The following is a 21,327-nucleotide window of genomic DNA, read 5'->3' as shown; positions in this document are numbered from 1 at the left end:
AGACGCATTGGCGCATCACACCCCTCTCCTTAAAATCCCTGTGTGGTGGCGGCGTGCCGTTCTCCCATCCCTCCCTTGGGTTGTCTGTTTTCTTTCTTTCTTTCTTACGCATTGGCGCACCACACCTCTCTCCTTAAAATCCCTGTGTGGTGGCGGCGTGCCGTCCTCCCATCCCTCCCTTGGGTTGTCTGTTTTCTTTCTTTCTTTCTTTAGACGCATTGGCCATTGGTTTGCGTGTGTCAGGCCCCGACGCGCGACGGCGACCTCGCACCTCGGCGCACGACGACCGGGCGGAGGCGCGTCGCGCACGGCTATTTTAGTGCATACAAAGGCGGGCCTCGGCACTGAAATTACTACAGCCAACAGAGATAACAGGGGTGAACAGCGCAGCGCGCAAAGTTAGAGAGGTAAGAAGAAGAGACTCGCCACCTCACTCGTCGTCCTCCTCGGGCAAGCCACGCATGTACAGCACGTTGTTGCACCGGATGAGCACCTGCGGGGCATGGCCGAGGAGGGGAGATTGCGTCACGTGCAGCAGCAGCAGCAGCAGCAGCAGCAAGCAAGCAAGCAAAGCCCCCCTCCCTTTGCCCGCACCTCGCCCAGGTTTCCCGAGAACTCGCCGTCGATCCACTCCTCTGTGCTCGCCATCTGCAGCAGCGGTGGGCGCAGTCAGGGGTCCGAGCCGAGTCAAGGGTCGGAGTACGCAAGCGGCGGGTGCAGGAGCGGCGGCGGCGGCGGCGGCGGCAGCGGCGGCGGCGAGGAGCGGCGGCGGCGAGGAGCGGCGGCGGCGAGGGAGCGGCGGCGGCGAGGGGGGCAAGGGGCGGAGGCGAGGGCGGCGTAGCATGGCGTACCACGGCGTGGCACGGCGAATGGCTTCAGATGCGAGGCAGGGGCGGGGGCAGGGGGGATCAGTGGTGCCTGCAAGTTCATGTACGAATCGACAGAGACGAGGTAGCCTGGGGGGCGGGGGGGGGGGGGATGTCCGGAAGCCGCTCGGCTGCGGCGCACGTGGCGGCGGCGGCGGCGCAGGCGGGCGGAAGATAAGCGGCTCCTCGGCAGGCAGAGGCCGGGCGGCGGCGGGCGCGGGCGGCGGCGATTGGCAGTGCGCGGGCGCGCGCCCTTGTACTCCATGCCCCACTTGAGCTTGGCGATGATGGGCTTGCCAGTGAGGTCGTTGAGGAAGGGCTTGGGATTGACGGGCACCTACGGGAGGCAAAGGGCGTTGGTTTGGGGGCGGGAGGGGGGGCGCGCAACCGCGGTGGGGTGGCGGAGGGGCTGGTGGCGGCGGCGCAGGAGGGCAGTGGCGCAGGAGGGCGCGGGAGGGCGGCGGCGAGGGCGGCGGCGGCGAGGGTGAAGGCGGCGTGGGCGGCGAAGGGGCTGGTGCCGCCGGCGTGGGGAGGGCGGCGCGGAGAGGCAGGAGGCGGCGAAGGTGGGGGCGGCGTGGGGGCGGAGGGATTGGTGGTGGCGGTGTGGGCGGCGGCGGCGAGCGTGGGGGGCGGCGTGGGCGGAAGCGGAGTTTTGGGCGGCGGCGAGAGTGGCGGCGGCGAGGGGCGACGGAGGCCAGGGCGGGATGGTAGCGGGAGAGGCAGGCGCTCACTGTGGACATCGCTCAAAGGTGAAGGGCTCGGCTCGTAGGGCGCACGCCTGCGCTGGTTGAAAAAAATCTGCCACGTGGTTGGGCGGCGAGGCGGGCGAGAAAAACCTTGGTGGGGCCGGGCGCGCGTAGGAGCCTTCTGTCCCTACCCTTGTCAGGAGCAGGAGAGCCCCACCTGTCCCCCTGATCGTCCTTCCAAAATCCTGCTCGTGCAGGTGGGGACCCTGTCCTCCTTCCCCATCCCTAGACCGCCGACGACCTGGGAGATCTCACCGGAGGTACCATGTTGATGGTTCGATCCTCCCCAGAGTCGAACTGGCAGCCACTCGCACCAAGGAGGCGAGGTGTGGCTACGTGACCCAGAAAAGGCCAGAGTCAGGAGCAACCCTCGAGGTGGGTCGCTCATATACTCAACAGGGGGGGCCTCAACCAACCCCTCAACCACGCCCCTGGGCCGACCGTACACACCACATACTCGAGTATGTAGGATATGTTGTTGCGCCCACTCTCTCGCGGCGCGTCGCGCCTCACTGTGCGAGGCGCCGCCTTGGGAGGAGCTCGCCTGCACCGCCCCGCCGGTGCGCCCTCGCCGCTTCTCCGCCCGCTGAGCACGGGTCCCGAGCCGTCGGGCGACGAGGACGGCAGCGGCGGCGACGCTAGCGAAGCACCGTCTCTTGCGCCGTACCTGGAGGCGTTTGTGGATCCGTACGAGGTGGATCCGAAGCTGCCTCCACCCGGCCGCCGCTGGTCCGCCGCCGAGATCCGGCTCAAGAGCGACGCTGACCTGCAGAAGCTATGGGCCGTGCTGCTCCGCGAGCGAAACATGCTCGCGTCGGTCAAGCTGCTGCACGAACGGCGCAAAACGACGATGCCGCACCCCGAGCGGGCGCGCATGACGCGCAAGTCGATGGCGATGATCAAGGTCGTCCTCGGGGAGCGACAGCGATCCGCCGAGACGGCGATGCGGCGCGGGGATCTCCTCACGAAGCGGCAGCGCAGGCGGCAAAAGGCGCTCGCAGCCGCGGAGGGAGAGCATGGGGAGGCAGTGGGCGCCGGCGCGGCAGCGGGCGCGCACGGCGGCTGAGGGACGTTGCGTAAGGTGGAGACACCCCCCCACCGTGGGCTCCCGCTAGGTGAGAGACAGTTGAGCAGCGCGCCGTGGAGCTGGCGCGCGAGAGATGAGCGACGGAGACCGAGACGCGAGAGACGGGGGCGCCGTGCGGCGTTCACCGCTCCCGCGCGCCCGACCGTCGCGGTGTTGAAAGCAAAAAAATGAGTTGCGTGGTGTGATGAGCGTGATCCCGCCGCTCTCGCCTGGCTCCTCGGCTATTACAAGAGCCTGCTTCCGCTCGAGGGACTCGAGGCCCCTCCTCTCCGCAGAGAGTCTCAGGAGAGCCGAGGCCCCCCCCTCCCTGAGTGTGAGCTGTGTGTCCCATCAGCATCACACAGATTACCCTGTGCACAGAGCGCGAGAGATTGTGTCTGGACACTGACTGTCTCACGGACACGCCTCGCCCTCGAGCAGCGCCTCCTCGACCTCCCGCATCTCGCGCAGCAGCCCGCGCAGCCGTTCGCGCTCGGCGGCCGGCGGAGAGTTGACGAGCGCCGTCTGGAAGGCTGCTCGCGCCGCGCCCGCGAGCTGGTGGATACCAACCTTTGCGAGGGGCGTGGTGGGGGCGGGAGTCACTGAGGGCCGGGCAGAGGGTGAGTGGTGAGCGGTGAGGGCCGCCTTTGCATCCGAGGTGATGTTTGGGTTGCACGAGGGGAGGAAGGCTTGGATGGCGAGCACGTACGCGTGGCACCTGCGAGGCGGTCAGGCCGGCGTCCCAGACTGGTGCGTGTCTCCTTCCTCTCTCTCTGTTCTCCTCACCGTTCGACCAGCTGGACCGGCACCGCCAGCGCGCGTGCCTCCACCGCGGCCTTCTCCTCGGCCGACATGTCCGCGTCCTTCCACGAGCGCTGCAGGTCGGCGTACGCCACGGCGTCCGCGTCCGCCGCCGCCAGCACCGCTGCCGTGTCCAGCGTTGCAATCAGGGCCTCTGCCGCTGCTGCGGCGCCAGACTCGCGGTCCTTCTTCCGTGTCGTGTACGCGGCGGCCATCGCCGCGGCGGCTGCACCGACGGCCGCGCCGACGGCAGCCGCAGCGCCGCCGCCGGGCGTCGGCTGCTTGGCGGCGAGCGCAGCGACAAACTCCCCGACAATTTGGTCGGCAGTCGGAGACTGCTTGGCCGCCGGCGCGGCCGCGGTCGTATGCGCGAGCGCACTGAGCATCGCCCACTGCTCCTCAGTGTTCCCAGTCTCGAGCTTAAGCTCGGGCATAACTTCTTCGATAGAGTTATGCCGCCCTGGCTCTGGCCGCCGGAGACTCCGCTGGTGCGGCGCGGCCCGGGGGACTCTTCACACCTACGACACAAACTCTGCCTCCCACCTACCCTCAGTCAGTCATCAGTCTTACACACCTCCAAGCAAGGAGGACGGGCCCACACGCACACACACGTTGCACACGATTGGTTGGCTCGGGAGCCGACACGAGGCACGTGTCACCGGCCGTATCACCGGGTCCGGACTGCTGGACACACAGCACACAGCTCACAGGACAGCTCACGAGGTGGCGCTATATAGTGGGGTTCTCGGGGACTGGCAACGGAGAAGAAGGTGGGGCATAGGGATGGGGCCACAGAACTCACACGAACTGATATCCCACCCCGCGCCGGGGGCGGTGGCGCGCGCGCGCGCGCGCCGGAGTACTTTGAGCCCTTGAGCTGCTGGAGTCATTCCATCGCCCGCGCGCTGGCCTTGAGGTGGTTAACCACCAACAACTGGCCCAGGGGTTGTGACCCTGCGCTTGCGCAAAGCGCAGGAAGCCGAGCGCGCCCTCGGTCCCAGGGCCCCGCTCGGGGAGTTGAAGGCGGCCGCCGGTGGTGACTGGGGCTCTCCGGAGAGGAACCGCTCTGCACCACACCAGTGGCGGCCGCCACTCCGACGCGCCGCTGGTGGCGCTGCGCAGAGTGCGCACCACCACCAACAGTGCCCGCCCAACCACCTACCCTACTTATGGGAAACGATAGAACCGGCCCCCGCGAGCGTGGAATAGGACCGCCGCAAGCGGCGTGGCGTGGAGCGGTTGAGCGTCCCTCCGGGGGCCCCTCTGCGCCGGGGAGGCGTTGTTGGCGGCTAGGACGCAAGCGTCCGTCGCCGTTTTCAAACTCGGGGCCCACTCCGCTACGCTCCGACCCGAATTTGGAGGGCCATGAAATTTAAGGTGTTGCTGCGCAAAAGCGAAAAGGGGTGGCGCGCGGGCGCGCGCGGCGGCGGGCGTCGAGCGCGGAGCGGCAAACACAATGACGTCGGAAAGCTCTGCATCAAGTATACAGTAGGCTCTAAGCACGGAACCAGAGTTAGGGGAGAAGTGTGGTGCTAGCCGTCGCCCACCCTCGGGCGTCTACCACTTCCTATCGTTGACTAGCGCTACCTCGCGTTGGCGCACCAGCTTCTACTTCAGCGCGAAGCTTCGCTGGAAAGAGAAGATGAAGCACGCGCTCACGGCAGATGCGCGCAACCCTCTCTGCTGTGGGACGATACGGTGCAGGTAGGTTAGTGTCTGTCTCGGGCCACGCAGGCGGCGGCTCACCCCACTTGTGTCGCCAGAGAGAGCCGTGCCCGCCACGCGCCAGCGAGTGGTCACCCACTTCGCCCGGATCAAACATGCCATCCTGGCGTCGGCAGAGGTGATCAGTAAATTCGCCACCCACAATCGGATCATAGCTAAAGTCGCATGGCGAGAGCGAGTGACCAAGCAGGTTGCGGCTGAACGTGCTCGACTCAATGATGTAGTGCAATGGCTGCGGGCCATAGGCTATCCCGTACTTGGCTGCAATCTCGCTGATGTCCATGTTGCGACGTTCAGGATACAACGTCGACGTCTGCATGCTCTCAAGCTCCTTTGCTGCACCATCGTAATTGCTGAAGTGGATCACACCGCGGAAGTGCAGCAGTCGTTGGTGGAGTGGCGGTTTGTGCTGGTCCGCAAACTTGGGAGTAGGGGGCGTGCCAGCGAGAATGAGGCATCGCATGGCCAGCGAGTCGCCACGGTTGAGCACCATGCGAGCCAGCAGCAGCTTCACACGCAGTAGAGTACGCTGTGCAACGCACCAGCCGCGGCGGGGAATCCAATAATCCGATAGTCCGCCTGAGCTCCACCACGCCGGCCATTGTCCGCTCAGCTCTGCCTCGTACGCAGTCCACCAGTTGCGTGCGGCCCTTGGAATGACACAGTGCTCTTGGCACGGCTCCTCCATCCCGGCACCGCATAGCTCACACGGGTCTTCGTCAAACTCCTCTCGCGCCCGCGCGTTTTTGCACGGGTAGCAGTTGACGCCGCCGCCCCTCAAGCGCCACATCTCAGGCGCAAACTCGACGTCCAGGTACTCGGTGGTACCATCGACAATGCAACGCAGTGCATGTAAGAAGCGCACCAGCTCAGTTTTGTACTCAACCCACTGGAATGCATCAGTGTACCACGTCTGCTTCCATTCGCACGGCCGCATTGATTGATAGCACACGCGTTTGACCGGCGGCTGCGCTGACCACTTGTGGTTGTCGTGGTCGGCGTTGCGTGGGTCTAGGAGAGGCAGCTGTAGACGTTCTGCCTGTGCCTCGGCACTCTCATCGAACCATGGCTGTGTCGTCAGCGCGGGCAAAGCATCGGCCAGTGAGCTCCAGAATCTTGGCGGTTTGTCGGTGAGCCCGGCACACGTAAAACTTTCTCGTGGCACCCATGGCATCGGGGGCGGCTGCGGTGTGGGATGCAGCGCAGCTGGGTCGGGTAGAGGCTGCTGCTGATCCGGCGATTGAAGCGGGGGAAGTGATGGGAGAAGCGGCTCGGCCTGTACGGTAAGGTCAGTGCGCCTGCCCTGTTGCGTCCAGTCACGGACCCATGCGCCCTGCACCACGGCAACCGCTCGCCACTGAACGTCGTCGAACTCGATCGCCTGCCACGGCCCCGGCAAGATGCATTCACCCCACTCACCAGCTTGGCCCACCTGGTACGGATAGCGCAGCTTCTGGAGCACGATGAGCGCCTCAAGGGCATCGCCGCTGCACCACAGCGCGCAACGGGATAGCAGCTGCTTGTTCTCTCCGCACTCCTTCAGCCGCAGCAGCGCCGCCTCGGTCGCAGGCGTGAGCGTAAGCCGGTATGTCTTATGCCGGTCCGGCATATGGTGACCCCAGAGATGTCGCGATGCGCTTTTCCCCGATCGAAGGAAGCGCTGGATCGCCCATGTTATGGAGGTAGCCAAACTTGAACCGACGTTGTCGTATTTGGGAGCCACGGTCCTGCTTTTGTTTTCACGGGTTACGAAGCTGAGTACCGCGTCTGCGACGCGGGCGCCTTGCGGGCAGAGCCCTTAGTCCCCCTTTATCTTGCGCGGTCAAAATAATAACTGGCCCCAGAAGCTGGGAATAGGACCGCCGCAAGCGGCGTGGCGTGGAGCGGTTGTGCATCCCTCCGGGGGCCCCTCTGCGACGTGGTGCGTGGAGGCGTTGTTGGAGGCTAGGACGCAAGCGTCCGTCGCCTTTTTCAAACTCGGGGCCCACTCCGCTACGCTCCGACCCGAATTTGGAGGATTTGGAGGGCCATGAAATTTAAAGGTGTTGCTGCGCAAAAGGGGCGGGGCGCGGGCGCGCGCGGCGCCCGCGGCGGGCGCCGAGAGTTCTTTTTGGAGACCAGACCTTTCGATGGTTCATGCTTTCTATGTCTATCTCATGCTTCATGACACGACACGCGGTGGTGGAGCTGGTGGAGCTGTCAGCTGATCGATCCAAGGACCAAGCGGGTGGGGAGTGGGGGGCATGGCTGGGCATGCAGGTCCGCCAGTCGGCCCGGCCTCTGACGTGGTGCTGCCGCTGCATTCGCTGAAGAAGAGAGGTGCGACTTGATTGGAGGCACTGGAGGCGAGGCGAAGGGAGGTTGGGCCGGGCCGTGAGGGGGCCAGAGGGGCTGATGGCGCTGGCCAGCTCGGGGTGTGAGATTTCGTCGTCGTCGTATACTGCTGGCCCTCGCCCTCAGTTGCCAGGGCTGTGGGCTGCAGAATTGGCGTCTGTGGCGTCTACGCAGGCTCTGCAGCGTGATGGCAGGCGGTAGAAGGCCTTCGGCGACGTCCGTGTTCCCTTGGACACGTCGACACATGGCACCGACGCAGCTCAGCATTGTGCTGGAGCGCCTGCTCAACGAACTCAGGATAGCCGACTTCAGTACGTACGAGGCCATGCTCAAGCACGATACAGGCGCAGTGCTCGACGCGATCCAAATCACCCCTGCAGCCGCAGAGGCTGGTGCGGCGGTTTATGCCAGCTCGGCCACGAGCAATGTTGTTGTGTGCCCAAGCAGCCACTGAGCAGCCACTGCTACCGCTGGCGTAATCTCTGGTCAGCACAACGGCAGCATCTCCCGCACTCTCGTCAGCACAGACGCGCAAACCACACCGTAAAGGGCTCGGACATCCATGCAGCCGCGAGTAGTGCGAGTGCTGAGGTGCTGCTCCGGCAGGAGTTGGAAGAGAAGTTGCGGTCACAGACCAAGGAGCTCGCTTCTGAGAAGCGCTCTGCGAGCGCTGTGAAGAAGGCGCTCGCGTCGGCGCGGGTTGAGCTTGCTGCGGCACAAGAGCTTAGGCGTTCCGACCGCGACAACCTGAGGACAGCGCAGCAGGCTACTAAACGCGACATCAAAGCGGCCGAGCGGATGGCTGACGAGGCAAAAAACGCAGCTCGAGCTGAGTGTGAGTGGCGTATCGGCGAGATGCGGGCCAAGATGCAGGCCGAGCTGCGCGAGCAGCTCGACGCGCTGCAGATTTCGATGGAGGCAGAGGCGAGGCGCGCTGATGCCGCAAAGGCGGAGAGGTCAAGGCTGTACGACAAGATGGAGGGGATTATATGCGCACGCGAGAGAGGTTGATAGTCGCACTCGCAGAGGCGCAGCGCAAGCGCGAATATAGTTATTGTTAAGAGATATACGTAGCGTTACAGTCGCACGGTCGTCGCCCTCCCACTGTGTGCGCCGCCCGCGCGGACCCCGGACGGAGAGCTGCTGCGCGTGCACAGACACTCAGACAGCGTTGCGCGAGCATTGGAGAGGCCAGCCTCCGGCTTCTCCGTGTCGCGAGTGCTGTGTCTCTGCCTGCCTTGTAGCTGGGTGCGGCGGGGGAGTCTCTAGTGGTTTTTTGTTACACGATTTACGGACTTACGGATTTACGGATCCATCCCCCTCCCTCCCCGTCCCGCGGTCCGGCCGTGAGACGCGCATCTACGAATCAAGTTGGTGCCGGCTGGGCAGATGGTGAACCCCCGAAAATGCGGTCCGTCCAACCCCCCGCTTTTCCGCGATCATTTCTGAAGGAAGCCGCTGGATCGCCCATGCATGTTTGGCGTTTGCCAAAATTGTTATTTTCGCTATTTGGTCGTGTGGGTGTGATTCCGGGATTAGTTAGTCAATGGTACCGCGTCCGGGCGACGCGGGGGCGCCTTGCGGGCAGAGCGGCCCTGACTGAGGGAGGGTGTAGAGGATGTAGAGTGTAGAGCGCTGTAGAGCTGTAGAGATGTAGAGCGCTCTGGAGCGCTGTAGAGCTGTAGAGCTCTACATCCGCCGCGGGACGAAGCGCCTCCGTTGTAGAGCGATGTAGAGCCCGATTTTGCTGTAGAGTTTGTTGTAGAGGCTCTACAGCCAAACCGCCGGGAAGGCAGTGACTCAAAGAGGTCGAGCCGCGCTAATGGGGTGTCTCCGAGCTTAGTGGAGCTCTGATGGACAGCCCTGACTATCCCTGACACACAGAGAGTGACTCCGACGGCACACAACACCCTATAACTGCGTCATGACCAGCCTGCCATGTGTCGCCGGTGCCGCATTCGTCGCTGTGCTTCTTTAGCAGGCGGTGGACTGTCGGCTGCGAGGACGGTCGCATTTGCGCGAGCGAGGCGAGCATTCAGACGCGTTGCATGCGCCATGCCTCGCGCCAGCGCGTGCGGGAGCTCATGGCTGAGCGTTGAGTCCAGGCGAGTTGCGCTGGCCACTATTGCTACGCCGAGCCGAGCTGACGCGCCGAGGCGCCGGCCAGTCGCAGCCGTGAGGCATGCCACAGCAGCAGAGGCACCTGCCACCCATTGGGCGGGCAGACAGAAGGCCAGGGCAGCACTGGCAAGTGCAACGCGCCTCATGTCGGAGAGCGACCGTGCCTCGTTCGCCGCTTATGATGTAGAGTTTGTTGTAGAGATTTCACGTTGTAGAGCGCCTCTACATCGCTCTACAACGGAGGCGCTTCGCCCCGCGGCGGATGTAGAGCTCTACAGCTCTACAGCGCTCTACATCTCTACAGCTCTACAGCTCTACACTCTACATCCTCTACACCCTCCCTCAGGGCCCTGAGCCACCCTTACTTATTGTCTTGCGCGGTCATAAATCACAGCGGCTCTTCGCTATCGCACAGTAAAGTGATGGTTGGTGCGGTCTCCTACAACCACACAGTCCTTCCTGTGTGTGTGCTGTGACAGGAGGCTGCCCGCACCGCTGCCGAGCTGGAGCAGTGAAACCACCCCGGGGCCAACCCGCTTCGGTTTCGTCGCCAAGAGTGTACTCTTGGGCCCCGAACCCGAATAAAAAACGTGTACCCCCCTTGGAGTGTATCTTGAGTGTTGCTATGGAGCGTCCGGTTCAACACGCGCTTGCGCGCTCGCGTCTGCTGGCGCCCAGAGAACATGTTGCACCACATGCTCCCGGCGGAGCCCAACTGCTTGCACTCGACAAGGCAGTGCATCCACTCGCGGAAGCTGAAGTCGAACTTCCACTCGATGCGGCTCGCGCCGGATTGTGAGCTCGGCGAGCGAGGTCGGAGAGCGACCTCAGTTGGCCCAAGCCGCACGACACTGAGGCAGAGCGGCCGTGCGCGTACGACGCCGTACGCACACGGCCACTCTGCACCGACCGCAGCGCTGCATTGCGACCGCAGAGGCTCAGCTCAGCCAGGGCTCGCTCGCCCGAGCTCGGAGCCGCCGGCGGTCATGGGCAGCAAAGGTTTGACGCGTCGCTCTCGGTGCAGGAGGGCACTGCAGTAGAGGTGCAATGGCCGTCCGGCGCGCGCGCGATGGGCTACAGCTTCATTGGCAGCTACCAGAGCGCGTCTGGAGCGCTGCCGTTGTGTGACCCACGTCCAAGCGGCGCTTCCGGCCTGTTCCGCGCCTCTTTTTACGCCTTTCATTCGAGAGGGGGGGGCGAGGTCTCATCAACTTCGAAACCGCCTTTGAAAGGGGGGAAATGCGTCCGTCCCTGAGCGGGTTGAGGCGGGGGTGGTTTCACTGCCCCCCCCCAGCTCCCAGGGCCAGGCCACTCTCAAGCGGCCCCCCGGCGCTTCGACTCTCTTGAGAGACTCTCTTGATGCATGATGGAGCATCGCGTGTGGTAGCCGTGCACCGCTGCGACGCAGCAGTGGGCCGGCGTGGCGCGTGGGCTGTGGCGCGATCGAGTATTAACATATATCTCGGTGACACGATGTGCAGCAGCACCAGAGCTATATATCGGTGTGCTTTATATATCGGTGTGAATATCGTCCTATCGCCCCTGCGACAGTCCCGACCTGACGCCCTTTCCTCGCGCCGCGTCAGTGGAGCGCGCCGCCGCCACCCCGCCCGCCGCGGCGGCGCACCGCGCGGCACTCACCGTGCGGAAGAGCTCGCTGCTGCGCATGCCTCGCACGAGGGCGGGCTGGCAGTCGTAGGCGTACGCGGCGCGCGGCGCGGCGGCCGCACTCCCACGCGCGAACTTGCGGTGCAGCGCCACCCCGGCGGAGAATGTCGAGAAGGAGTTGCCTGCAGCGGGGGCTCGTCGCCGGATGGCCTCCGCTGATCTCGGGCGATCCCGCGAGAGAAGGAGGAGGGGCGGGGCGGGGGGAGCGGTGCCGTAGAAGCCCCCCGGCGCCGCGGCGGCGGTGAAGAACTCGGCGGCGGTGCGCAGCGTGTACGCCATGCCTGGAGCAGAACTCGGGGTGTGACTCCTCCTGCAGCGCATTCGGCGCAGAGCGTGCGCGCAGCGGCCGCGAGTGCAGTGCATGCGGCTGCGCAGTGCAGTGGGATCCAGCCGAGCTCGCTGCCAGCTAGAGCCTCGAGGGGTCTTCGTACTCCGCATCCGTGCTCCGCATCTAGTGCCCGGTGCTCTCGGGCGCAGACGGCAGGGAGAGGACGCGCGCTCCGAACTGCTCGGGCCGTACCTCGGGCCCGCTCCTCGCCACGTTATCCGCCGCGTAGATGAGCACCACCCCGCTCACGTTCCTCCTCAGCCGGCTCGCGGCGGTCAGCGATGCGACCTCGGACGGAGGGTAACAGCGGCGGTGCGGGAAGCGGCGCGCCGTGCAAAAGCCGCTGATGACCCACCAGTCACGCTCGATCCGCAGGTGCACCGCCGCCCACCGCGGCCCTCCGCCCGCCGCTGCCCGCCTAACCATCTGCGCCACTGCCGGCTGCAGCTTGCGGCTCGGTGCGAGGGCACCGTAAACCAGAGGCAGCCACGCCTCGTACGGCCACTGCCGGTTGATCCCGACGACAGCGGCCTCCTGCACGGCGACGCCGACGGGCGCCACCTCCGCCACGCGGCACGGCGCCACGCGCTGCGCGAAGGCGGCAGCGTCGAAGACATCTCCAAATTCCACCGACTCCTTGATGCGGGAGCCCGGCTGCGAGGCCTTGAAGAAGCGCCAGCCAGAGGTGAGCTGCGGCAGGACGAGGGTCGTGTTGCCGTGCCGTCCACCGCCGCACGAGTCGTGCAGAAGCTGCGCCACGTTCATGAGCATGTTGTTGAGACCGCCGCCGAGCCCCGATGCGTCCGCCGCCTTGCTGCCGCCGAACTGCGTTTCGCGGCTTCCGATCTCGACGTAGAGCTGGGCGTTGCCGACTGCATTTGGGGACGGCACTGGGTGAATATGCATATATTCGGCAGGCGAAGCAAGGGCTTGTCGCTCACGGAGTGTAGCGAGGATTGGTGTGAACGCTCGCTTTCTTTCTTTTCAGTCCGCGCCCTTGTCGTGCCAGTGTGCTGTGAGAGTGGCTTGTATTGTAAGAATTCTTTCTCGACTGTGTGTCCGTGATCTTGGGTTCGTTCATCTAATTACGGACCGCCCCTATCAGCTACCTAATGATAGACCGCGTGGTTGACCCATTATACAGGCCTGCGCTGCGCTGCGTGCGTCCTCCACGACCGAGGGGTGAACCAGCTCGAAGTCATCCTCGTACAGCAGCCTCGTCAACTCGTTAATCAAAGGATCTGTGTAATAGGACGGCCAGCATGCGTGACGGCTGACTCGGGAGTGGCCAATTCTTTGTGGCAAGCGCGGGTACTGGTTGGCGAGACCGCGCCAACCCTGTGTAAGAGCGTGAAAGTGCAACGCAATCACTTCAGCTTGTGTGCCGTTTCGACGCGTGGCCGATGATATCGTTGCCCGCTCGTCTGTCGCGCGCTTGCGATAGCCCATCCATGAGCTCTGCGTCTTGAAGATATTCGGAAGCTGCCCGAGCGTCCCTCGGATGCGAGCTAGCTCGTGCACAAAGTTGCTAAAGTTCCGATCTCTCATCCACGCGTACCTCAAGAGGTCGTTCCTCTCACCGTTGCCGCCTGCTTTGGCATACTCAAAGAGCGAAACCAACCGGTCCAGCGGGTGGCGCCAGACATAGAAGGCTGGGGTGGAGTTCGCGGCGCACTCGAGTAGGTCACTCAGAGACGCGTGGCACGAGTGCAGCTTAGTGCCAGGCCCAACAGCCCCGCCAAGTAGCGCCTCTTCGATGGACGTCCCGCCGGTCTTGGGCACATGCACAAAGATGAGGCCCCATTGCTGGGAGTAGTTGCTTGCACGCATGCACGCGCAGGCCGATTGTTTCGGATTCGCGGTATATGCCGCCAGCAGTTCTCGCTCCACGGCGCTGACCGCCTCGACAACAGTAGCACCGATGCTCTGGAGAGGCAGCACGCGTGCCATCGGCGGCGAACGAGTAGTTGCCTGCAGCAGCGATTCCTGCAACTGCGCAAACGGGTAGTGGCTCGAGCCTTGGATGCTGAAGAGGGCGACACACATGGCGTCACGGCTGGCCTTGAACTTCGTGTGGGTGACGACGTCTCTCTTATCCGAGAACGTGGGCACCCCCATTTTCATCGGCTTTAAAGGCACAAACTCTCCTTTTCCTTTCGAGCACGTACGCTCCGTGGACTTTGCTGCTGTAGGACCACACTTGTTGGTGATCGTTCTGCCCCACCTGTAGCGCGAGCGTAGACCTTGCTGCCACGGTTTCGCCTCGCGGCTACCATTTGCGGTCGAGGGAGCATCAGAAGAGCAGTTGCCCACGTGACGTACATTGTCTGACGCGGCCCCACGCCCTTGCAGCCAGGCGAAGTGCGAGTAAGTAATATCCTCTCCGTTGCCTCGATTCAGAAGGAGGAGGGGTCGGTACGCGTCAAAAAAGTCAAGGTACCGCGTGTTGAGGGCTTTGGAGCAAGCGGCGAGGCTAGTAAGGACGAGCGTGGGCGAGTCGCGCGGATACCTGCAATTCAACAGCCCGCTAACCCCGCAGCATCGAAACTGCGAGCTCGCCCCGTAAAGCCCGGGTGCGTGCGCGTGTGGGTAGCTAGGAAAGCCAGCCTCGCTCGCAACCTTGTCAACCAAATCCTGCAGCATCGTCTGGCTGGGTACTAGATCGTCATCGAGGTGCACAAGGATGTCGTTCCGCGCCTTGGCCGCCGCAAAGTACCGACTCGCTACACCGATCCCACTCGCGTCCAAATCGATCACGTCGACGTGCCAAACCTTTGGCGAGTGGCAGGCGGGCTGTGCTTTGCAGGCGGCCCCGCTGACGTATGCAAGGCTGGCGTTGCTGCCGTGGGCAACAAGGATCTCAGAGCCCTTGCGCTCAAGTGGCTCGAGCTTTAGCAGCAGGCTGAGGCTCCAAACCAGGTACTCCATCCGCGCGTACGAGGGAATCACCACGCTGACGGGCCGCTGCCGGCCGTCAAAGGCAGCCACAGTGGGTGCGGGCACCAACCCACAACAGCCCTTTCCTGTTTCCTGTGGCATATCCCCCCTTGCGCTCGGGTTGCCACAGCAGCGACGGTCCCCGCCGCTTCCGTCTCGCCAACCTCAAAACTTGTCGACGCTCGCCGCCGACTTTGGTCAGCTCCAACTACCAACCCGCCTCTGAAATGGTGCCACAACTACCATCCCTTCTTGCCCGGCATAGCAAAACCAAGCGGCCGAGTGTACTCGCTGGCAACCGCCCGATTTTTATAATCCTATCCTATTATATACTTTGAACACCCCACCTAAAATTATTTGTTTTTTGCAGCACAGGCCGTTGCACACGCCCTAACAAACACTCTCTCACGCCCTACATCTGATGATGATACATACTACGTGCCTCCCCGTCTTTGTAGCCTGGCGTTTGTGCCCCGTTTGTGCCGCGTCCCGTGCCCCCGAGTTCATTTTATACTACATACATCGAGAGAGAGAGAGAGATGTTTGTTGTGACACTGACAATGATTTGCTCTGCCCAACGTGCCGAGCTGGCCTTCTAAAGGTGGATGCCGCGAGTCCGCGACGCAGAGCGCCGCCGGCGAAGGAAATTTTTTAACATCAATCGCCGATGCCGGCCACTTCCGCCGGCGCCCTGGACGCCTCCGATGCGGCATCCGATGTGCTCGTGAGTCAGGCGGAAAAGGAGGCGGCGGCCGCGCTCGAGCTTCTCCAGCTTTCCCGCGAACGGCTCGCCCGCGCCACGGCGGCGGCGCCTGGCGCCGGCCGGGTGGGGCACACGCGGAGAGCGCTCCAGTCGCTCTCGGTGGACGAGGTGTCTCACCTGCTCGCGTGGCTCGAGCTCGATGCGATCGCCTCGCCGCTCCGTGCCGCCGGCGTGACGGGCGCCTCTCTGGCTCAAGAGGTCGAAGGGCCGTTTCTGACACGGTGAAGAGCGCTAGGTCGGGTTCGGAGGGGGGGGGGGGGCGCATAGCCCGAGCGCGCCCCTCGCGCTCCCTCCTCCTCGGACGGCAGCCGCACTCGCGCCATGACGTACCATGACTCGCCCGCCCCCGTGGCTCGCAGGTTTGGCCTGCGCCCTCACACGGCGGCGCGGCTTCGCAACGACCTCTCGCTCTTCCTCCAGCACGGCGTCCCTCTCCACTACGTCACCCGCCCGCCTTCGTACTGCATCGGCTGTCTAAAGTACCGTCCGCCACAGCCGCCCCCGCGCCCCCGTGCCTGTCGCCTAGTCGCCTAGTCGCCCTCTTCCAAGGAGCTACCGAGAGCGCGCCAGACACCCCTTTTTGCCACCCTTTCTGCCCTGCTTCCCTTCTGCCCGCTCCTCCGCGCCGAAATCGCCACCGCCGCTCCTCGGTGCCGCGCCCCCGCGCCGTGGGGCCCGCTCTCTGGGCCGAGCACCCCCACCCCCCGCCCCCGCACCTCCCCGCACCGCCGCAGCTCGTGCGCTGCGCCTCCCCGCCCCCGGCCCTCTCCTGCGCTCGGCCTGCCCTCGCCTACCCGACCAGGCCTCCGCGTCTGCCTCTCGACCCCTCGCATCCGCCGGTGCCGCCAGGTGCCTCGGGCAGGTCCTTCCGGCAGCGCGCACCGCCGCCACCTCTCAGAAGGCGACGGTTGCGCGTCATGCGACGGCGGAGGCCGCATCAGCGGAGGCGGCATAGAGGGCACCGGGTGCGGCGGCAGCGTCGAGGTCGAGGGCGGAGGTCGAGGCGGAGGCGCGCGCAGCGGCCGCCGCCGTCGAGGCGCGGCGGGTGGAGGCGACGACGGCGGCGGCGGCTGCCGCGGAGGCGGTGGAGGCCATCTTGAGCGGGGTGGCTGAGGGTAGATGTCGCACCGGTGTAGCACACGCGCCCTGCTGCGCATCCCGGGCGGCCGGGCAGGCCGGCGTGCTGTTTTGAAGACGCTGTCTTCCTGCTGGCGCGGCCCCTCCCCGTAGACCGGACCCTCGCATGCGCGGCCGCCTCGGCGCCGTGTGCCCAGCCGCGGTGTTGACAGCCGAGCCCCGGGGCCCGCCGCAGGTCTCGGAGGCTTGCTGTGTCAAATGGGAGCCGCTCCCGGACACACCCACGATGTACGCGGACCCGGACACGATCTACGGCGCGTGTCCCGCCCCCCCCCCCCCCCCCTTGCGCCGCGCCCGCGCCCGCGGTGCCGGATTCGAGACGACACGAGGCACCGGAGAGGCTCTGCTCGAGGCGCTGGAGGGGACTGGAGGGGACACGCAGCGGCGGTGGGGCGCGCGCGCGAGGGGTGGCGGTCGTCTGGCCGCCGCTCCTCGCCGCGCCTGCGCCGCCTGCGCCGTCGCGCCGCCGCATCTCGTGTCGCATGCCGCTCTGTCTGCCTCGAGCTCGCCTCTAGCCTGCAGCCTGCCTGCCTCGCGCCTGCCTGCCTCGCGCCTCGCGCTGCAGCGTGTCGACGCCTCCCCTCTCACTCCCCTCTCAGGCGAGCTCGAGCCGCAGCCAGGGCTGCGCCTGGTGCCTCCCGTCCGGCTGCTGCGCTCCGAGTGGTCCGCCGCGCTAGATGCCGCGCTAGATGCCGACGGAGTGCAGCCCCCCACCTAGTGCAGCCCCCACGAGGTGCCGCCCGAGGTGCCGCCCGAGGGGGGGGCGAGTGTGCTCGTGCCGTTCACGCTGCACGTGCACGCGTGCCGCCTCTCTGCCGTCGCCATCGCGAGCCTCTCTGCGCATCTGTCTGCGCATCTCGCCCCTCGCAGGGTTGTCGCCCGAGCGGCGCAGTTGCGTGCGGTGGTGAGCGGCGCACTCCCGACACGCTCCCGCGCGGACCCTCCGCCTCCGGCTCCACTCTGCGCGCACATGCACGGCCCCACATGCCCGTCCCTCCCCACGGCCGGGTCCCCACCCTCGTGACCTCTCGCGCGTCTGCGACACCGCGCAGCCCGCCGACCGGCGGCGCGCGCTGACGCTGCCACGGCGGCAAGAGTTGGCGAGTCGGCCGTAGATCCACACCGTAGATGCACACTCAGTCTTCTCCGGCCAGCACCCGAGACGACACGCGTGCCCGTCTTCCGCCCGTCTCTTCCGCCGCACTGCCCCTCGCCGCCCGCTGTCTTCGTCGCCCTTGCAATTCACGCAGGGCACCGGCCGCCCCTGACCCGCTCGTGCCACCCTCCCCCCCCCCCCCCCGCGCGGGCTGCAGGAAGTGCTGGAGCCCTCCGCCTACTACAGCGCGGAGGAGGTCAAGGCGCTTCCCCGCGGCCCACGCAACGCGGGCTTCCCGATGGCAGTGCTTGCGGTCTCTCACTCGTGGGAGTCGGAGGAGCACCCGGACCCTCACGGCCCGCGGCTAGATGCGCGAGAGAGAAGCGCGAGCGAGAGGCGCAAGAGAGAAGCGCAAGATCGATCGAGAAGGCGCCTCGCTCCGCACTAGCGCCGAGCCTCGGAACGAGCAAGAGGCCATCCCAGCACCCCCCCCCCCCCTCATCACCACCCACCACCACCGCCACACCACCACCACTCCTCGCCCGGTGGTGCGAGCCGGTGTGTGGTCCTGGGAACTGCGGCGCAGGGTGGCAGATGCCGCCTTGCGGCAGACGCGGCGAGGAGTCCCGTGGGCGCCAGCGGTGTACCACCCGACCCTCTGGTATCCACGCTGCAGGCCGGACGCTACTGATGCTGGCGGACGCCATCACGACGGCGCAGGCCATCCAGGCGCCGACGTGGCCGCGTGCACACACCCCTCCTGCCTCGCCGCCGCTCTCGTTATCCGCCCCCCCCCCCTCCCCTCCCCTCCCACACACGCATACGCACGGCACGCACGCGCGCACGCGCGCGCGCACGCACGCACGCACGCACGCACGCACGCACGCGCACACAACACACCTCCCCCCTGCGCGCGCGCCCACCAGGTGTCCAAGGGGCCCTACACTTGGCAGACCCTCCCGTCGCGCGTCGCGGTCTTCTTTGACTTTTGCTCGCTCTTCCAGCCGCCGCGCGCCAAGGAGGAGCCCCCTATCGGGGAGGGGCCGACGATGGCACTGCGCGCGGCTCTAACGCGCATGCAGGTGTGGTACGCACACCAACTGACTACGTGCGCGGGCGCGGCTCGACAGGCAGCGCGCGGTGGCGAGCGCCCTCTTCACGGCGCCTCCTGTGGGCAGGTGCTTCTTCGTCACCGACGGGAACACCGAGACTGCAAACGATGGCAGCCACACGCCCTACCACGAGCGAGGCTGGCCCACGTTCGAGTACCACGTCTCGGCCATCGGGAAGGCGCCTCACGCCCCTTAAGCCCCGGCGGGATCACGTGCCACCTTGCGTCAACCGGGGCGCAAAACCGCCCCGCCCCGCCGTTCGGACACGCGCATCCGCCCACCCCCTCTCGGCCGGACCTCGACTTCGGCTGCACCTTGGCCACATTACGGCCGTGCCTGCTCCAGGCCATCACCTCCTCTGGGTGGCCACAGCTTGTCGACGTCGGGCTGGGCGTGGACACGCTTTTCGAGCGCGGGGCGGCTCGCTCCCCCCCCCCCCCCCTGCCCTCTTCGTGCTCTGCAATCCTCCCTCACTCACACCAGGTCGGCGACGACGGACTCCGCTGCATCGCTGAGCTCCTGCGCCGCACGCCGCCCCACTTGCCGATGCTCAAGACGATCCGCATCACCGGTAAGAACGACACCACCCCCGACGGCGGCCGCGTGCTCGTGCGGCGCGGTGGGCATGGCGAAATGTTCCACCCGTGATGGACCATTCTCGGCTGTAGGCAAGCACGCCCTCGAGGAGGCGTGCCGATCCCGCGGCATCAAGATTGAGGGCTGACTCTCCGCGCGCGCGAGGACTAACCTGGGGTGGACTTGGAGGGCGAGTGCGACGGGCGGGCTGAGGCGGTCGGATGGAGTGTTGACTCAGCGAACGGTTCGGGATTTGTCGATTTACGAGGAGAGAGAGAGAGAGAGAGAGAGAGAGAGAGAGAGAGAGAGAGAGAGAGAGAGAGAGGAGAACAGAGGCGCCCCCATTTTTCAGGTAGGGAAAGGTAAGACGTGTGAACGTCTCCACACACACAAACTGCGGCAAAGACCCAAAATATTTTGGGGCGAACAGGTGAGACGTCCCTGTCTCACACGGGTGTTTCGTCCCGCTGTTCTCAACGCCCCCGGGGCAGTGTCACAAATGCGTCTCAGTAATGTCTCACAGACTCTCACCGATCTCTGTGTTGTCTCAGCCTGGTCACAGCAACAGTCTCACTTTGTCTCAAGGGTGGCACAGTCCACCTTCAGAGACGTGCGGTTTGAGACCACCCGTGAGACAAATGTTCACCCCTGCTGTGTGACGATGTCGTCTCTACTACGTCTCGTCATTTCATCTCAGAGCGCCTCACACTCGTCTCACGGTAAGGGCGTAGCCGTGACGAACAGAGGGCGAGAGCGTAGTGGTGTGGGCACTAACCCGACCCGCCCTGCCCGCGAGAGCAACCGGCTACGCGCCGTTTGGGCCAGAGAGCGCGATATGAGCGCGATTATGTTGGGATCGTCCGACACGCCTCACCTCAGTGCTCAGAGCGGTCAGTGCAAAGTACTCATCGAGCCGAGGGCGTAGCCGTGACGAACAGAGGGCGAGGGCGTAGTGCTGGGCACTAACCCGAACCGCCCTGCCCGCGAGAGCAACCGGCTACGCGCCTTTTGCGTCTGAGAGCACGATAAGAGCAACAGGCGGGCTACGCGCCGTTTGAGCCATAGAGCGCGATTATGCTTAGGGTTCGTCTACACTCACCGAGACCCACCAGGCCGCACCTCAGACACAGCCTGAGTTGAGTCTCCTCAATCGCCACAATTGCGTCTCAGGGCGTCAGGGGCTCAGCACGGTCTCTAACGGACCTGAGTACGACTCAATCAAGCAGCGGCTTGTGGCGTCTCAAAACCCCCCCGCCCTGCGCCGCGTCTCATTGTGGCTCAGCACTGTCTCAGAAGGAAGTGAGACGACTCACTTCGCTCAGGACTGTGACGTCTCAGCCCAGCCGTGAGACTGAGTGATACGCGGCGCGCCGAAAGAGACGGAATGTGAGACGCATCTGAGAGACGCACCTGCGACACTAAACTCAGCACTGTGACAGCAGAGAGACGCTTGGAGAGACGCAGAGAGACGGAAAAATCATGCAAGTGAGGCAGGGACGAAACACCCGTGAGACAGAGAGACGCCTCACCAAAATTTCCCCCAATTTTGTCGTGGGCTCGGGTGGCCGCGCTGTGGTCTGGCGCGCAATGGAGAGCCAAGACGCAAGACCCAAGAGGGCGCACACAAGGGGGGGCGACCCCCGGGGCGCATCTCTCCCTCGAGAGATCTACGCGTGGTTGGGTTCACAGCGATTGTAAGGGAAATCCCCCCTGTCGCCCCCCCCCCCCCCCGCACCGAAGGTGCCAAGAGAGGGCACAAACAACAGCACACGAGCACAACAACACACACACAGTCAGACACCACAAGGCGACAGAGGCACGCGCGACGTGTGAGTGAGACTAGAGCAGGGGCTGCCCCGCACCTTGCGACTGAGGGAGGGGAGGGGGGGGGGGGGTGTAGACTGTGTAGAGGATGTAGAGTGTAGAGCGCTGTAGAGCGGAGCTGTACAGAGCTGTAGAGCGCTCCGGAGCCCGGGTAGAGCTGTAGAGCTCTACATCCGGCGCGTGAATGGACCGGCCGCAGATGTAGAGCGATTTTGCCGTAAGTTTGT

At 65.1% G+C, this 21,327-nt stretch overlaps 7 protein-coding genes across 7 annotated transcripts; 4 read left to right on the top strand and 3 right to left on the bottom strand.

Moving 5' to 3' along the window:
- Positions 1 to 430: 430 nt before the first annotated feature.
- EMIHUDRAFT_313460 (hypothetical protein) lies at positions 431 to 1,606 on the bottom strand (the record flags this gene model as incomplete). Its single annotated transcript, XM_005788646.1, has 5 exons — positions 431 to 493; positions 595 to 648; positions 935 to 956; positions 1,127 to 1,203; positions 1,598 to 1,606. The coding sequence occupies 5 exons, from the start codon at positions 1,604 to 1,606 to the stop codon at positions 431 to 433; spliced, it is 225 nt and encodes a 74-aa protein (XP_005788703.1).
- A 724-nt stretch (positions 1,607 to 2,330) lies between these two features.
- EMIHUDRAFT_58721 (hypothetical protein) lies at positions 2,331 to 2,534 on the top strand (the record flags this gene model as incomplete). The annotated part of the gene is made up of 1 exon (XM_005788645.1): positions 2,331 to 2,534. A coding segment is annotated over one exon (204 nt), but the record flags the coding sequence as incomplete, so codon positions are not given.
- Positions 2,535 to 3,092: 558 nt separating this feature from the next.
- On the bottom strand, positions 3,093 to 3,913 carry EMIHUDRAFT_226576 (hypothetical protein; the record flags this gene model as incomplete). The annotated part of the gene is made up of 3 exons (XM_005788644.1): positions 3,093 to 3,396; positions 3,465 to 3,664; positions 3,794 to 3,913. 3 exons carry the CDS (start codon positions 3,911 to 3,913, stop codon positions 3,093 to 3,095), a joined length of 624 nt encoding a protein of 207 aa, XP_005788701.1.
- Positions 3,914 to 7,782: 3,869 nt separating this feature from the next.
- Positions 7,783 to 8,549, top strand: EMIHUDRAFT_226574 (hypothetical protein; the record flags this gene model as incomplete). The annotated part of the gene is made up of 2 exons (XM_005788643.1): positions 7,783 to 7,965; positions 8,145 to 8,549. The coding sequence occupies 2 exons, from the start codon at positions 7,783 to 7,785 to the stop codon at positions 8,547 to 8,549; spliced, it is 588 nt and encodes a 195-aa protein (XP_005788700.1).
- Positions 8,550 to 10,354: 1,805 nt separating this feature from the next.
- EMIHUDRAFT_226573 (hypothetical protein) lies at positions 10,355 to 11,113 on the top strand (the record flags this gene model as incomplete). The annotated part of the gene is made up of 3 exons (XM_005788642.1): positions 10,355 to 10,489; positions 10,594 to 10,781; positions 11,068 to 11,113. The coding sequence occupies 3 exons, from the start codon at positions 10,355 to 10,357 to the stop codon at positions 11,111 to 11,113; spliced, it is 369 nt and encodes a 122-aa protein (XP_005788699.1).
- Positions 11,114 to 11,387: 274 nt separating this feature from the next.
- EMIHUDRAFT_440637 (hypothetical protein) lies at positions 11,388 to 12,591 on the bottom strand. The gene has a single exon (XM_005788641.1). It carries the CDS (start codon positions 12,559 to 12,561, stop codon positions 11,779 to 11,781), a length of 783 nt encoding a protein of 260 aa, XP_005788698.1. The 5' UTR covers positions 12,562 to 12,591; the 3' UTR covers positions 11,388 to 11,778.
- Positions 12,592 to 14,477: 1,886 nt separating this feature from the next.
- On the top strand, positions 14,478 to 19,424 carry EMIHUDRAFT_455112 (hypothetical protein; the record flags this gene model as incomplete). Its single annotated transcript, XM_005788640.1, has 13 exons — positions 14,478 to 14,534; positions 15,446 to 15,576; positions 15,715 to 15,839; positions 16,822 to 16,908; positions 17,092 to 17,155; positions 17,363 to 17,396; positions 17,545 to 17,592; positions 17,806 to 17,944; positions 18,265 to 18,317; positions 18,515 to 18,696; positions 18,767 to 18,860; positions 19,184 to 19,271; positions 19,369 to 19,424. 13 exons carry the CDS (start codon positions 14,478 to 14,480, stop codon positions 19,422 to 19,424), a joined length of 1,158 nt encoding a protein of 385 aa, XP_005788697.1.
- Between the last annotated feature and the right edge of the window lie 1,903 nt (positions 19,425 to 21,327).

This window comes from Emiliania huxleyi (assembly GCF_000372725.1).
Source record: "Emiliania huxleyi CCMP1516 chromosome Unknown EMIHUscaffold_133, whole genome shotgun sequence".
Lineage (NCBI taxonomy): Eukaryota > Haptophyta > Isochrysidales > Noelaerhabdaceae > Emiliania > Emiliania huxleyi.
The sequence above is the reverse complement of the archived record's forward strand: the minus strand, read 5'-3'. Positions and strand labels throughout refer to the sequence as shown.